Here is a 17,134-nt window from a genome sequence, read left to right on the forward strand (position 1 = left end):
CCATATTAGGCCTCATGTCTTGAAATACTGGCAGTTTAAATACATGGTATTAGTGGATCCCTCAAAGCCGTTTTGTGGAATGTCTGGTGTTGAACGAAACACTTGCTCCGGGTACGACCCGGCCCTCTAAAGCGCACTTTAATCCCCGGAACATCAAATCTTTTGGCATGAGAGCTGGGCGAAATGTATGTATGACAGGACTCCCACACGCAATGAAAATCCATGCAGGCTTGAGAACTGTCAGATGTTACAAGTGTTTGCACATTAATGGATGGCCGCTTATTCTTAAATGGTTTTCAGCATAACTTTATCTATTGCATAAGCGGTCATGTCTTAACTGTGGTCGAAAGACTGGCCTTGGGCCCATACAGATACTCTGTGGTAATTTAGGTGAAGTTATGGCACCTAACATTTTGCATTAAAATGTCTAAAAATAACTAATAAAAAATGTATTGGTTATGTATCTAGTTGAGTTGTGCAATTACTTCCTCAACACTAGACAGATTTTCATTGGTAAAGGTGGTTGCTTGACAATGAAGACAACAATCCCATAACACCACACAACTTTCGTTTAGATTCAGAGACTCCAAGTGGCAGAAACAACATACTGTGCATACTAACAAACAACATTTTTCAAATAGTGCCAGACTACTTGAAACACAGTGTCACAGGACCCAACTTAAAGTAACATGTAGAAATTGGCATTTTGGGTTAATTTGCGTGCAGAAAGTAGCCCAGCAGTTAAGTACATTCAGCTCCTCCCCCTCTGAATTCTGATCACACATAAAGCTGATCTTTTACAATAAGAACACTGAATTATATGTGTTTTATGTTTTTGTGAATAAGCGGGACATTGCGTTGTGTTAAGATCTGCATGGAGGGGTTTCTCTCCTGTCTGCAGCCCGTGTCTCTGCTCGCCTCCTCTGTTTAGACACAGAAACACAAGGAACAGATGTATAAAAACACAATCACAAACAGCAGTTAAACCATTCCTAATAGATTAGTAGTGCGTTTTATTGCCCGATTTGTTCGCGACAGAAAATATAATGAAATGGCTGGAGATAGCAAGCCATTCACTGAGCCTCACACCCAGCACACTCTTTCTAAACAGCCTGATTTGGTGGCATGGTCAGCGCTTCTGCTGCCATGTGTCCCACGCATTTTAGATATGCCACAATATGCCTCTCTGGGACATCAAACAGTAAAATGATCCACGTCAATAACAGCTCTAGAGCCATGTAGTAATGTAGCGAAAAAAATACAGTATCAGACATTTTTGCAAGGGCCTGAAAATAACGTTTTTATGACTTCCTTGTGCGTTGGACTTTGATGAGGTAAATGGCTTTGTTTTTGGTTCCTGACAGACATCAATGATGACTCCTTTTCATCATGACTGTGACTGATAATTAATTTGGTTGGTGCCTAAGATTAGCCAAGCCCTACCCATGGCAGTTTCAGTGGCTGAAAAACTAATAAATAGGGGTGTCACACCAGAAAACACCCTACTGCATGAGTTCTGCAAGTCAGTTATAAACGCTCTATTTTGTTTAATATGCAGGACTGGTTGAAAGGTTTGTGTAGGAGGCTTATGCAAGAAAGAAGTGTTTACTGTAAAAAATATAACGTTGTGATAGACAGGCTGACTCATGCCATACTACAGCCAAGGGAAATGTTGTTGAGGTGGAAATCGCCACAAAGACCTTTATCACCTAATCTTCTGACCACAGGCTGAATTCCAGCGAAATTACTCCAGAAATTTTTGAGATATCTTGAGAACAAACATGAACTTTGCTGGCTGAGGTCTTCAAAGCTGGAAGCGTGTTGCTTAGAAGCAGTTTAGTATCATTCCGACGTAATGGTAGAGTTCCGGTCAGAAATACCAGTAGCAGCAACAAGCTTCAATGACAGTTGCCAAATCTGGTGTACGGTTCTTATCCTTCCTTGTGATCCTGCCATCTGTAAACACTCATGACCTGTGACCTTCAGGCTTTCAGCAGCCTCCAGCGCTGTATGAAAACTCCTAGTTCACGACAGGGATGTCACGCACCTCTTGGCACGAACAGCATACAGAATACCCTTCTCTCCAAATCCCCTCTGCAGGTATCAATGCAGGATTGGGAGGAAAACCCTCTCAAGCTCAGCAAGGCCTCTTTGTGCCCATGTCTGTCAAGGCAGTGCTGTCGTACGCTGAAAGACGCCTATTTCCTGATATAATCCACCGTCTTTTCTTGCTTGTCCAGCATGCAACAGGGATACAAGTTTAGATCCTAACACCCAGGCTGAGCAGCTGTGTTGCCTGAAGGCAAATTGTAACTGGGGATCTGGTGAAATATCAGGCAGGGTTGTAAAGGAATCGTCAACAAGGCTGTGAATATTATCATAAAATCATTTAGAAAAGTAAGACGATGTTTATTTGGGCTTTTACCCCCAAATGACCGTCATAACATTACTGCCATGGAAACCATGAAACAGATGGGGGAGGTTTACGACTAGCCCTCCCTGGTTACAAGCAATATTCTTGCAGTAGCACCTCTCCCTTCAAATACGTAATCATCCTGGCTGCTCTTACAATCACCTTTGCCATGTTCCCCTACTAATACTGTCTGGACCTGTACGTTGGTGTGACATCACAGATTAGACGAGTTGACCGTGTCTGCACTTTTAGCTCAGGCTGCAAGAGTAGGAATTACAGAGCTAATGAGAGACGGGAGAAATGCATGTTTTGGAGGGTACCTATCATTGTAATTTTGTCAATTTTGCATACATAAACTCTAGTCTAAGTCTTTGGGCTGGTAAATGCTCTTTATATCCACGAACAAGTATAGAAGGACATTTAGTACTGTCTTAGCAATTACTCCTTCCCAGTCCTACTAGTTTACCAGTTTGCCCGAGGGTTCAGTTTCTTTCTTTTATCGAAATTTTGCCTTTTACAATCAAGTGTGCCTTCAACAATTGAAACATACGCACACATTCAGTCAGCACTGCATTGATGTCATTGCTGATCTGCTCTCCCCTGCAGCCTGACAAGTGGTAAGCTCCTCTCAGAATAAGAGATTACTGCCTCAAATCCCAGCTCTGCATGTATGTACATCTCCTTAAGTCAGCTTTACCCCTCTGTAAAACCCCTGGGTCATTAGAGATGGCACAATGTGTCGCTCCCCCCAACCGCTTTCCTCACCTGCCGCAAATTGATAACAAATTAAACACTTCTGAAGGTGCTGCGTGAACAGGCTTTGGAAGGAGGGCGTGTCCGATCACACCTTGAGGCATAAGGAAACAATGGGGAGAAATTATCTTTTTGCCTGATGACCTGGGAGGGAAAAAAAAGTGGTGGTGGCTAACAGTGGGATGTCTAATTGATGTTGTCACATTTTGTGACAAGCTTTGTTGAGAGATAATCATCAGCAGTGGATGACCTCAGTTGAGCAGGACTTGGCCAACATCACCGCTAAGTGTTGTCCCCGCCATCATTAGCGTCAAAGATTGCTGGGAACAGAAAAATGCGGGTATAACTTCAAATTCAACCATCTTCTGTAAGAATATAACTGCATCGTCAGCAGAAGCCATTAACAGAAGAGCAACCCATCCATGCTGTGGACTGTAGACTAGTATTACATCAAATCACGCTACTTTTTTGATTAAACTGCTTGATCGTAATTTTCAGCACTTTCCTCATAAGAAAATAAGCCTGTCTGCTTTGAGTTCACAAAGTTCATTGTCATAATCACTGAGGGCCAGTTACTAATAGAATCTAATAAAAGTTGCATAAGAGCTTTATTTAGACTGTACAGCAACTGTATGTTATGGCACGGACATTTACGGTCCAACTGAGAGATGCAACTGCCCTGCAAATTACAGATGCCGTCATGGATTGGAAGGTATTATAAGGGTTTGTAAGCAAATCCTGTTCCATGAGGAAAAATCTGCTCAAGGAAGGTAAAGTAATTTCCATTTACAGTATACGCCCTGAAGTAAGGCACTTCAAGGTAAAATACAGCTTCAAATGTACAGTGTGTTGACTTTATTATTTACTGCTATCTACTTTGTCATTAACTTATTTCTCATTAGGAGTACCACCAAGTTGCTAAATAGAGAGTAGCCTGTGAGTAAATTGCGTTTTGGTGGACCAACAGCAACACACCAGCGCACAATGGCAACAAGATTTGCAATCCACATCAAATGTAAAATCAAAAAGTTTGGAAAATATTTGGATTTGATGAGAGGGATGGAAAGCTGGCTCCGTAGAACTGCATTAAAGCACAGCGGTACTGCGTGTCTTAGCATTCACCTGGCGAGACACCATGATGAAACCTGTCCAGACCACAAAGATGCTAGTACAGCTAGCATTAGGAAGAACAGGCAAGACAAGACTCCACAACTTAACCACAACTTGGTGAGGTCTCGGCAGATCAAGGCATCTACAGCCCATTTTATTGCCCAAGACGTACGACCTTTCTGCTTTTGATTGTGTTGCTATAATTAGCTGTATTCTGTGACTGCTGGTGGTGCCGCACACTGTGAACTGTCATTGTCTGCTGAAATTATGTACTGAATACTGCACACTGATAGTTACTGCACAGTGCACACTGTTAAATTAATGCAACTTCTGAGTTTGTTATCAAAAGTAGATAGTAGGATACAGACATTCAGGGACATGCAGTTCAGAGACGTCCAATGCAAACAGATCCTGCTTAGAGAGACCTTCCTCATGCAGAACCAGACAACAGGATAGTTGTTCCGTAGTTCCAGGATGAGTTGTGTTTTTTTTTTATACACTGAGATGAAGCAAACTGAGGATGACGACAAAGAGTGAGACAAACACATAGGATTCCCTGGTCTTTGTTTGAATGTAAGCAATGGCACTTTCATTAAATTGTATTATCCTAATTTATTAAAGAAAATAAATATGAAATAAAGTATTGTATCATATCATACCCAAACTGTATCGAGTCATATCGAATTGTTCAGTAATAGAATCGTTCCTGAATTGTATCACTGCCCATGTATTTACATACATATTCAATTGTCTTATAAGGGAGATATACACACCCCCACAATGTTGGCGATAGTTGTTAGTGTACTGTTTGGGTTGGCCAGGGTCCAGTTGCCAACCCAAAGCGTCAGGTGTTGACGGCCTGGGAAAGACACTCAGTGATGAACTATGTTTCTCTAGAATTGTCTCCTTCAGCATTAAGAAGCCCCAAGACAGAATACCTGAACCTGTTCTTACATCTCTAGTTCTGTGGTCGTGTTTATGTTCCTCCTGCTTGCCAGTGTGTGGAGGTCCACACCTGATCCTGCTTGCCACTTAGGCGTGGTAATATAAAGTGCTGCTGGTGCCCGTGGGCTGGGCAGCTGTGGTGTGCAGGAGTCGGAGTGACTGAGCTTCAGACTGCAGGTTATGGTGGAAAGTAGAAGGAGTCCATTTCTGAAGGTCATGGATCATACAGATTCCGCCTTAACTTAACATTCACCTTCCGGATTGTTAGTCATGCAGCTGTATTGTCACCTGGTCTGTGTGTCTAATTGTTTGTTAACTCTAGCTTTATATAATACATTTTCCCATGCGATTGCCAACCATTAATATACGTTGTCAGCTTTAGCAAGAAGCCCTTACTTTATGATTCTATTTGACACAGAGAAGATCTGGACATGACATCACATATTTGGCTGATAATCCAAGAGCAGAATAAAAGGTACATTACCAATGATCCATTTTCCTTAGTTTGTATGGTTAAAGGTGTTTCCCCCCCCCCCCCCCCCTTTTAATTCTCCAGGATTTGTTGACTAAGATAAAATGCATACTAATCCAGTCTTCACAAGATGATAGTTTGACAAAAAACGTGTGCAGTCTGTCCTCTCCCCTCCAGCATCAGTCCCCTGTGCCTTTACCTTATTGTTAGCTTCCACAATCACTGTACATACATTTTTTGAAAAGCTTTATTCCTGAAAATCAGTTCATTTTGAAACAACACAGTTCTTCTCTCTTTGAATAGAACACAAGATCACTCATACCTTGTGGTAACCCCACATATTTTTTGACTGACTTAGTCTTCCCGTCTTCTCAAATACCATCCGATACAGAGCGTACAGTACCATTGAGCGTTGTGGAATTTGATAATCAGTGATTCATATCTTTGTCAATCCCATTTCCTCTAATAATCACGATTAGTCAGGATGACTGTTTCTGTGTCACTGCACATTTGGGCATTTGCTTAGTTTGTTTTCTGTGATCTGACTTGCTCTCAGGTTGTACCTTGTCTTCACAAATGATAATATGAATACACTTTATGAAGTCTGCAGGTTTTTGGCATGAATTAAGATTTGTTTCTGAGCTTTGAAAAATGATCGTTGTTGCTGTTTTGGATGTTCCTGGGTCCTGATGTCCCTCCTTTTTATGAGGCTGGAGATGATCTTTAGATGAACAATAAAAAAAGATTATTACCCAGGCGTCTTTGCTCTTGAATTTTACCCTTAGGTTAGTGTTCTAAATCAGGCTTTTGGGGTTTTCCAAATTTCAAATACTATGACTAATATCAGTTGATAACAGTGCTTTGGTGATAGCCATCACTGAAGTTCGACTTTGAGTTCATCCTGCTTTTACTCTGCATTAACCCTGCACACAGTGGCCCCTTTAGATACTTCCTGCGACCATTCTGCATTAGTCCTGCAGATGATTGATTTTGGGCATGGAGGTAGATGATTGTTTTTGAATGAAATAACGTTAGGCAGCTGGGAGTTTGTAAGACTGCAGGTCTCTTCAATCTTTGAACAAATAACACAACTTTGCAATTTAAAATCACATGCAACTCATATGCAGAGGTCCAATTTCACATGCAGGTGATATGCCAATCCTTCCCATTGACTTTTGCTTAAAACTGCATACATTTCATACGTGACTTGTGTTTTAATACATCTGTTGAAGGTGTAATTTCAAATGGCCAGAATTCAAAGATAGCTCAGAACAAAGAAGTCTGCCTGCATCTTGGATGACAGGGTGGGATCTGTCCATCGGCCTCTCGGTGAACACGGCTGGGCACGTGACTGGAGGGAACACACTTACTGGGACCGACACATGCCAGTTTGAGCGTAGACAGCCTGTAAAACCAGAATATCTCACACCTTAATCTGTAAATTGAGGATTTATTTTGTGGTAGTTGTAGACAGTTTTGTTGAGATTTATTGTTTGTGTGCTTATTGTGTCTTATGATGAATAAATTAGACAATGATGCTTTATAGAGTAAACACTGTGTTAACTGGGCAATGTGACTCTTGGCCTCACAAGGAGCACAAACACCACTCTCCTGTGTGAAAGTCCTGTTTGCTCCAGTGCGCTCATGCTCTTCAGTCACAGACATTTTTTTATGCATGCTACTTGGATGAATCTGTTTTATGCAGAACTTGATTGGAGAAATGATTGGTGGATTACCTGCATGCAAAATTGGACTCTCTTATATTAGCCCCCTGCATGCAGATTCATTTGTGTTATTTCCACACACATTCAAACAGCTCTCCATGTCCTTTGACCTTTTGACCACTGACCCCATTTAGCTCCATCTGATGCCTTCATCCTCTCTCTGTGTGCTGTAACTGGTGAGATAACTGAAGTGTAAAACATCTGATCAGATAGCAGAATAAATGACTATTGATCAGACCTTCGAACAACCATCACTGTCTCTACCACTGGCTGAACTGTGGACTCCCTAGAAGTCACTGACATAACTGGGAATCCCCACTAGACATGTTTGAGGAAACTTAAAGGACAAAGCTTATGATGTCCAGGAGGACATAAAAACTAACCGCTTGACTTATCTGTCCTGGCTGTGGCCACACGACTGTTGGTTCATGCTGAAGTTCTTTAATGTAGCAATGTAGATAATAGGTAACAACCATACAAAGGAAGGATGACTGTATTGTCTTGAAGTAATATGATATATCACCTACATAATGTGATCTTTGTCACCATGTTCAATTTTTCAAAAATTGAAATGGCCCTTGTTAATGAAATGTTTCCAAATTTAAGAAATATAGTTTTTTATTAACAGGAAAAAAAAACAAACAAAAAAAAACAGCTCATGACAACAGTTGAGAGTAAAAACGTTGTGAACAGAGTCAACGTGGTCTGAGGAAAACCAAACAGTTGGATTCTCTTAAATCTGTCAGTCACTGCCAGCAGATTCCACAAGAGGAACTTCTATGTTTAATTTGTCAAAATTGTCTCCCAGAGGAATGAATGGACTCATAGTGTCTTACAACATAACAGTAGGATCAAATGTGAACGTTGTGTAAATGTATATATTTGGTCAATCAAAATCTCAAATCTGTGTTTTGGTCCTAGGATACCTTAAAACTTAGGATATATTTGTCACTTTAAGGGGTAATGCTTAGAATTCGGGCCACGTACTAGCCCAGGGGGATGTAAGCAAAACTATGTTCCTCAGGTCTCTAAGTTCCCTAGGTCCTATGTTCCCAGGTTCCCTTAATTACCAAGTTCCTGTGTTTCTAGGGTCCCTAAGTTCCCAAAGTCCTTTGTTCTATGGGTACTATTTTTCTCAGTCCAATATTATGTTGATGAACATGAACCCTTTTGTTAGTGTTGGAGTCAAAACCTTAACCCCCGGGAACATAGGACCTTGGAAACATGGAACCGTGGAAACATTGGACCAAAGAAGCATAGGACCCTGGTAGAGCACATATGTTGTACAGGGGAACATGTGATCCTGGGAACATGCAGTAGCACCATGGAAACATAGTAACCTGGGATTGCCGGAACCCCGGAAACATGGAACCTTTGGATTATAGGAATGATTCCAAAGTGAAAGAGGACAGGTCCCTGAACTCTGTAACCTTTAAGGTTCACCCCATAACATTTGCGGCAACTGCTGTCTGTGAGTTACCATGTCCTATGTCTCTGCTCTGCAGCCACACTGGTCAAGGCACATGTAAAGTCTTACTGTGAAGCACCTTTGCAGCCCAGCTCTGTATTATAGCCTCAAAACGAGTTCATAGCTTGTTTCGTTCCTTTTTTATAGACTTTTTTTTTAAAATCATTTTGAAGAGGACTTCTTTAAATAAATAACACAAATATATTCATACGTCATATATAGATAGATTAACATGTATAAACTACATGCATTTCATATAATTTAAATAATTTATATGTACAGTTCCCCCTCACACGCTCACTCCCTCCCACCCCGACCCCTCTCAGACGAGTTCTTCCATAATAGCGGCACAGTGCCGGTTTTGTGGATTTGCAGCAAATTCATGTGAAATATCAGTTAAATGGACCAAAGATTTCTTCAGTAGAAGTGTCACTGTATAGCAGAATGTCGCTCTTCACCACCATGATGCATAATCCTGTGGCAGGGAGCACTGTGAACAGGAAATAAAATCCTATACAGGAAGTAGAATTCCAAACAGGTAATCCTCAGCAGGGCTTGAATTGTTTTGTTTACGTCCTGTGACGTTTCCTTGACAATGCGCACACACAAGAAGTGTCTATGCGTATCCACCTCCAGCCCACCGAGTTGCGAACTTGCGTCAGCGCTCGAACGTACGTCTGTGTTGTCTTGCACTGCGAGTTCCAGTTCTTGTCGTCAATGCCCCTGCAGCCACCTTTGAAGGGCCTGGGGGTCCGACAGCGCGTCTCGTAAAAGTACTGTTTGATGTCCTGCGTGGCACTAGTTTTAATTTTTGCCAGAACAGTAACCGGATCCCCCCTGGTGTCCACTGCTTGGGTTTTATCCGTCACCCACTGACTCTCGCTGTCGCACACGGAGTATTCCCCGCGATAGCTCTTGTGCTCAGCGTACCGCTTCTTTCGAGTCTTATTTCCCGCCGCCCCGCCATCAAGTCCACCGCTAACAAAATCGTCAGCGAGGTACAGCGGCGGCGGCTGCAATGGCAGCCGGTCGCTCAGCAGCACTCGAGGCGAGTTGTACCGCTTGTGCTGCCTGAGAAGGTCTGTGTTCAACATCATCAACTGTTGGTCAATGACGTCGCTGCTCCCTCCGCTGCGACCCCCGGCCCCCCACTGCTCCGCATCGCCCTGCTCCCCCAAAGGAAAGTTTGCAGCGAGGAGGGGAGGCAGCGGGTCGTGGGGCTCAGTGTCCCGGTTTTTCCCCTGTTGGCTCTGGTTCCCCCTGGTCCTCCCCCTCGTCAGGTCGGCCTGAAGCAGCTGGATGATGAGCGAATTTAAGGGGTCAGGGCTCGGCTGCTGCTGCTGTTGCCCCTGGCGACTGCTGTCCATGTTGGTTGCCTGGATACCATAGAGGTACACGAGGACCATCACATACAGCAGGATGGACATCACTAGATTCACCTGTAAGATCTGCAAGGACAGACAGAGAGAGAGATTTAAAAAGTTTTCTTCCTTACAGAATTTAGAACACATTCACTGACTTACACATCCAGAGTTTATCCTTATGTCATTATCATTATGTCGCTCAAAAAAGGAACGTCTATAAGAAGAGAAACCGTGGGGGGGAGATGAAGTTGTGAAGCTTTTCAGGATTTGTGGGAACCTTTGGCTTCAACCGAGCCACCACAATGTGAATGTTTTGTAATGGACACACATGGGAACTAATGTGCTGCTGCATATAGAAAAACCATGAGGCCCGAAAACAAAATCCACAATTCTGTACAGACTAGTACATGGGAAGGCTTGGCTCGAGCGTTAAGTGCAAAATAAAACCTGGCTCACACACACATATTTTTCATGATGTGTCTCTGGCTCTGTCTCTCTCTCAGCCGTGTCAGTTGGTGCAGTTATGGAGGGGAAATCACGACCCTGTGAACCTCAGAAGTAATTTCATAGTAGTTGTGCAGTCTCTAGTTCGATTCCCCAGACCAGCAGGAAGGCTGGTTTACTGCTCTAACCCAAAACTGTCGCATAATTAAAGAGACACTGAAAGGTGAACGTGTTAAGGGTAACTCCACCAATTTTTACACATTAAAGTCTATTAATGTTAAAAGTTAAAGTCAGACATTGGGGAGTACTATTGCATTTTTGAAAAAAAAAGTAGTTAAAAGCCTTTCATGTGATCTGATCTCGTCCTTACTTCCAGTGATGTCACTCAGTGGTTATGTTGCATTGTGGATAAGGTCTGTTTGGAAGGAAGTAAGAGGAATACATGTGAGGGAAAAGGTGACATCTAGTTCTTTAGTATCAACTTTGATCAATTGTCCATTATGAATCCAACTGTGTAATAGTGCAATGGGATCAGTGTGCCTTTGCCGACATCAACCACAGCACAAACCCTGACTGACATCATTGGACGCAACTTATGGAGCCACGAAAGGCTTTATACTCCTCTTTATTTCCATATGTAGTTCTACTCCCCAAACACTCTTACTGTAAACACCTGAATGTGGGAAATTGGTGGAGTTACTGTTGCGAAACCTGGCCCTACCTAAAGCGTCCATTCCTACAACAGTATGTCATCTTTTGGCTTACGTCCTGAGTGGTGGTGCCGTTAGAAGTGATAATACCTCTGTCATTTGATTGGGTGCACCTTCTCATCTATGCATGAGTCCCACGTTTTTTCTGTTTGTTTTAGTGTTGCAGAGTTAAAACGCCCCGTGAAGATTCAACATATTGTTGTGTTGAGCTGCGTCTGTGCAGTCACACAAAAGCAGATGTTTATGCATCACCTTTAGTCCCAGCCAGCATTGGCGTTCTGTTGGTGTAAGCCTCAGGAAAGTGTTTTTTAACAGCTTTTGGTCGTTTCCAAACATTTTTTCCCCCAGGAAAGGTCACAAACGAACCCTCATTCATAAAGAGCCACACATCAGTAGCATCTAGCTGCAGCCACAGTCTTCTAGTGTTGTCATTGAGTTAATATGGCCAACACATTTGTAAACTGAATTACGTATCAGGCAGACACAGAGCAACATCAGCATTAGTCTGTGAGCTGCTACAGAACAGGTTAGCATGCAGTGGGTTTATCAGAGCTTTTTTCACTCAAAACAGCTGCTGGTCCTGCCCTGACAGTACCTGATATTCTTGCTATTAAACACCAGTGTGTTTAAAAAATGTATACAATGTATGATGAAGTAAAGGCATACTTTTCCTCTGTGCCATCTGGTGTAATTATAGTATTCCCACAGATAAGCAGGTGGCGATGTGCGAGTTTTTGTATCAGGGACGTTGTTATTTATGTTGCAATCCATTGCAAACACGCGTGTTTTCTGAACCTTTGCATGACAAGTAATGGCTCAAATGCCTCCGAGTACACGACAGGAAAAAGGTGGTGAGTGACGATGGACAAACAGACGGCTCCGAACAAAAAGAGGTGACTTGTTCCCATCAGCGATGTTACGGCTGGATGACACAGCTGCTGTTGGACGGAGGGAGGGAGGGGCATCTGTTCAGTAGCAATGTCACCTTGTAGTCAATGACTCAGAACAGACATGCACGCACACACACACACACAGATGTGCACAGCTTTGTTGTCGTAACAAGTAATTTCTGTGTGTGTGTCTACAGAATGTAAATTGCAAACACACACACACAACAAAGTCATGTGCACTCACACATACTCGCACGCAGTATTTGTTTGGCTTTGCTTGGTTTTCCTGATAGGACAGCTGAGGAGATGACAGGTATCAGGGTGAGGGGGGGGGTGACACAGCCGCTGCAGTGCCACAAGGCCTCTGCACATGGGACACGCGCTGCTAACTGAGCCTCCTCTTAATTCTCAAGTAGCCAGGGGAGTGCAGGGACAGAGCGAAATGAACTGTGTCCATCCAGCCCCTGTTAAAAAGGAACAAATTGCATACTGATACATCCACAGCACAACACAGAGATGAAGGCGCACCTCTGTCAAACACCACAGCAACTTTTGTTTTTTCTTCATTCTCAACTGATGCTGACTCAAGTGAGGCCATTTTTCAGACTTCACACACCTCCCTCTGGAGTCACACAAGGCTTGACAACTTTTTTCACAAATGTAAAGAGCTGGACTGAACAAAAACTGTGGGACCCACACACAGACAGTGGTAGAAGCTAATATTGGTACCACAGCATGCTGAATGCAAAAAAATACATCACCTACCTTTGTGCTTTATTTATTAATTAATTATCACGGGGTTGCTGCAATATATGTTATGTGCAATTCATTGTTGTGACTGACACAGCTGGTGCTGCTTTGTTGTAGTTTATTTTGCCATAAATTAATTTCGTAATTTTGAGTCCTAGAGAATTTTTCTTTGGGGGGAACAATAAAGTATTTTGTATCATATCACAATAATATATCTGGGCTTTGTAAAGTTGGGGCTTTGGAGAATAAACACATTTTCCGTCACTGTATAAACAAGCTGTTGTCAGAGGACCATATGGTCCCCTGAACACTGTTTGAAGCTATAAAGGTGGCAGGGTCCGCCACATATAAACAAAGTAAAAGAAGTATCAGATTGTGTTTGAGGTCAGTTTGTTTATTCAGTGATAAAAATGAAGAAAGTTTTAGGATGGGAAAATTCAGCCAGTGAAGATCTTCATGACAGAAATTAAAATGTATTCCTCAAAACTACATGGTGCACCTTTAAGACAAGCAGATGTGACTGATTGGAATTTTACCCTCAACCCCAGCTTCATACAAAATCCCTTAAACTAGTAATGTCGTCATTCTGCTGCAGCCTGTTTTCCACACTGCTCCTGGATTCCAGTAGAAGTTTGTCTTTAATGAATACATAAAAACAACACTAAGGAAACAGGAACTATAATATGTTTGTCCTTTTAAAAGGGCCTTGACAGTGCATAATACATCAAATGACACTTTGACACTGTGACATTAAACACTCATCATGACACCGACACAACCTTTGAGTTTTCACTCAACTTCCTTGCCTCCGCTCTGCTTATTAAATCCAAATGTATGAATAAGCGTCTCTTTGTTAATCAGGCGCCTGGCCCATGAAAACTGGATTTAGTCAGACAAATTAATTTTCCCTCCCGCTGCCATAATCGCTGCTATAAAAGCCCCCAGTGCAGTTTATGATGTTGACATTTGGGGCTCACGGAGGTTCACCAAGCACAGCAGGCGAGCGATAACCGCCTCGGCAAGCAAAGTGTTAATGAGAGTGTGTGTATGCACTGTATGCTGTCCTGTGTTTAATGCTTATTTAGGACTTATTGAGGACAGGAAAATGAGGAAACACCTCCCCGCTGAGGACACTTTGCCCGTCCTCACCTCCACAAGAAGTTATTTTAGGACAAGGACTTGCTGGTTACACTGAGGTTTAAGGGATTAAATGTAGTCACTGAAAGTCACTGTGTGAAGGAGATAAAAAGCTGACAGATGTTAATGCTGATAAAAGATAAAATAATAAATGCGTTGGTGTGCAGCCACAGACTGTCAGGAAATTATGAATCCATCTGTTTTGAAGGTATCCAGGTAATTTTATTTACAGACACAGTCTGGGCTTTATTCTGTGTAAGCGCAGAGCTGATAATGAAAGACAATATTTCCCTTGTCTTTCAGTCTTGACATTGGTTGGCTTGATTTACAGTGTAGTAGAAACTTTCCCTAATCAGTTTTGATTTCAATTGCTGAGACTTGGCCCTGGAGAGGAAGCGTGGCTGGGCAGCAGATCCAGACAGCCGGCAGCAGCTGAAAATGGCTATTGGCGTAAAATGTGCGATTACTCTTGAACTGCTAACCCACATCCAGCATGTCTTGCTTGTGCAATCAGGGGCTCCGTAGAGAACGTGATTACGCACTCATGTTCTGTAGCATTGATTCGTGAAGGAATACCATGTAGTTTCTTCCTCTGGGCCAATGGTCAATTGTTGTGGCAAAACTACTTTTGCTGTTCATTTTCAGTGGGTAAAATCTTTCTCTGACAAACAACCTTTAACTTCAGTGACCTCTGCAATGATTGAATAGACTTTCTGATCAAGGCTCTCCTCAATCAAATGATGTATGGCACTTGATTGTAAATGCTAGAATAGTGCAGGAAAACCAAATAAATACGGGAGAGTCGTGAAACTGAAAATTTGTTTTAGGTCTCTGATGGTTAACAGGCATAATAAAATGGCAACGAAACACAGGAGACATGGACAGAAAGGTATTTGGGAAGGTAATGCTGAGTCTTTTGTTAAGAAATCAGTATGACTTAAATGAGGTGCTTGGTTGTAAACAGCAATCATCAATACTTGTGACTGATTGTGAAATTCCATTAGAAATCGAATGTGAACATATGTCTAAAATCATGCATGTAATGTGTGGACAAGTGAAACATGTACACTCTGCACATGGGAAATGTGGTTTTGGTAAATTTTGTGGTGTAATATGTGAATCCCATGTTAATCCCAATGCTGAGCACCCCAGGCTTCTCTGTGAAACATATGGGATAACACCATGTGAAACACATCAAAAATATGATCAACCAGCGCTCACTGATTACTTAACAAAAACACACATTTTCAACCCTCTTTACTGATTTGGGTGAAACTGGATCATATTTTATGGATAAATAGTTTTCTGGCTGTCCCCTCAATGCCCCCCGGCTGGTCTGCCTGAACCCTCACAGGTTCAGTGATGTGCAGAGTTTCCTGATGAAAGACGGCCAGACTTGTAACTGCTCACTGCAACAAGTGCAAAAATGTAAACTACTGGTTTGATTACATGAATTTTTACAACTCTCAAACACTCCCCACTTTATGAGGGCTTTGGCAATGACTTTGTTGAAACACTCTCTCGAGTTCTCTTGAAGCCCAATTACACTTCATGCATATTATTGGACATGCAATTCCATCTTAATGGAAAAACAGATGTTGATGTGTCTGAGACGCATTAGATGGATTGAAAAGATGCTTTCAAATCACATATGAAGAAGGCATAAAGGTGTTCTCTCCTAGGCTATAACTGCAGAGTGAGCCTCTGGCCCCGGTGATAACAACACCTGAAGTTACGCTGATATCAGACATCACTCTCCACATTTCTTCAGACATGGCAGAAAGGTGGCTCCACATCATTACAACATATAAAATCAAGCTGAATATGCACTGTGCTGTTGTAGTGTAGTAGTGTGGTGTGAAGTGGCACTACCTGATCTGAGTAGTTGCCTGATCTGAGTAGCGCCTGAGCCAGCGTGTCCTCCATCTTGGACAGCTAGGTAGGGCAACACCAATTGGACAAACCACACACAGAATTTCAGTACACGGTAATAGCAATATGAACATTGATGAAGTGCTATGCTACGACAGTCAACCACACATCGCCATCTTAAATCATCATTGACAAATGGAAAAATAAGTAAGCTTAACAAATTGCCAGTTTTACTGCAGTTCTGTGTGCGGTTTGTCCAAATGGTGTTGCCTTACATAACTGTTTAAGATGGCGGAACGCTCGTCTATGAGCTAATCAGATCTGGTAGCGCCAAGATCTGTGCATTCAGGCGCACCACTTTCTGAACCCTGATTTGTAAGTAGTCAGGGAAAAGCAAAACAGATTGCAATCAGATTTGTGATCTGGATGACAGTATTGCATATACAGTATAAAGAGGTTCATTTATTTCCCATTTGACACCATCTTTGAAAAATATGTATGGAGTGGAGTGTTGAGGATGAAGAGTCTTACAGCCTGAGGAAAGAGGCTGCTCTGTAGTCTGATGGTACAGCAGTGGATACTTCTGTATCTTTTGCTAGATGGCAGCAGGGGGAGCAGTGCCTGGGAGATAACTTCGAACAAATCTCTGTATGAGCTAGTTGTTTCAAGAGTACCCCAACCTTTAGCCTCAGTCTATTCGTTGACCCAGGTGACCAGTTGAAACTGGTGGATTTAAAGTGTCCCTGTAGCCAAGAAGGTCCATATGATCCATCAGCCACAGCAAGCTTAAAAACTGAATCTGATTCAGAATGTGCTGGTTACCTTGAGGACTAAATGCTCTGTGTACATACTGTATTACTGAAGGAGCAGGTTTGGGCAAGAAGAAACATCTGAAGCCTCAGGTGACTGTCAGAGGATTCCTCACATTCATCTACAGGTCATAAGAGATCTTTTAAAGTTGTGTACAGGACAGGAAGTTTGTAACTGGTGCTCATTGCCAAGGTGTTCTTTTTAGGGTGAAAAAACGAACATCGAAAAATCAAAACCCAGCACCTCTTTCGTAAGCATTGAATTTCCCACTC

General features: G+C 42.4%; 1 protein-coding gene and 1 long non-coding RNA gene across 13 annotated transcripts in view; one reads left to right on the forward strand and one right to left on the reverse strand.

Annotated features, from left to right (window-relative positions):
- LOC119032274 overlaps positions 1–17,134 on the forward strand; it is a 173,810-nt gene that overhangs the window by 24,957 nt on the left and 131,719 nt on the right. The gene's annotated exons all lie outside the window — the stretch shown is intronic.
- The window catches only part of ntf3 (neurotrophin 3), a 40,877-nt gene continuing 32,953 nt past the window's right edge, over positions 9,211–17,134 (reverse strand). For both annotated transcript variants that reach the window (XM_037121257.1, XM_037121256.1), the window contains exon 2: positions 9,211–10,333. In XM_037121257.1, coding sequence (XP_036977152.1) covers positions 9,455–10,333 — 879 coding nt within the window. In that variant the 3' untranslated portion in view covers positions 9,211–9,454. The remainder of the gene's footprint in view (positions 10,334–17,134) is intronic.

The sequence above is a fragment of the Acanthopagrus latus genome, chromosome 14, assembly GCF_904848185.1.
Source record: "Acanthopagrus latus isolate v.2019 chromosome 14, fAcaLat1.1, whole genome shotgun sequence".
Taxonomy (NCBI): Eukaryota; Metazoa; Chordata; class Actinopteri; order Spariformes; family Sparidae; genus Acanthopagrus; species Acanthopagrus latus.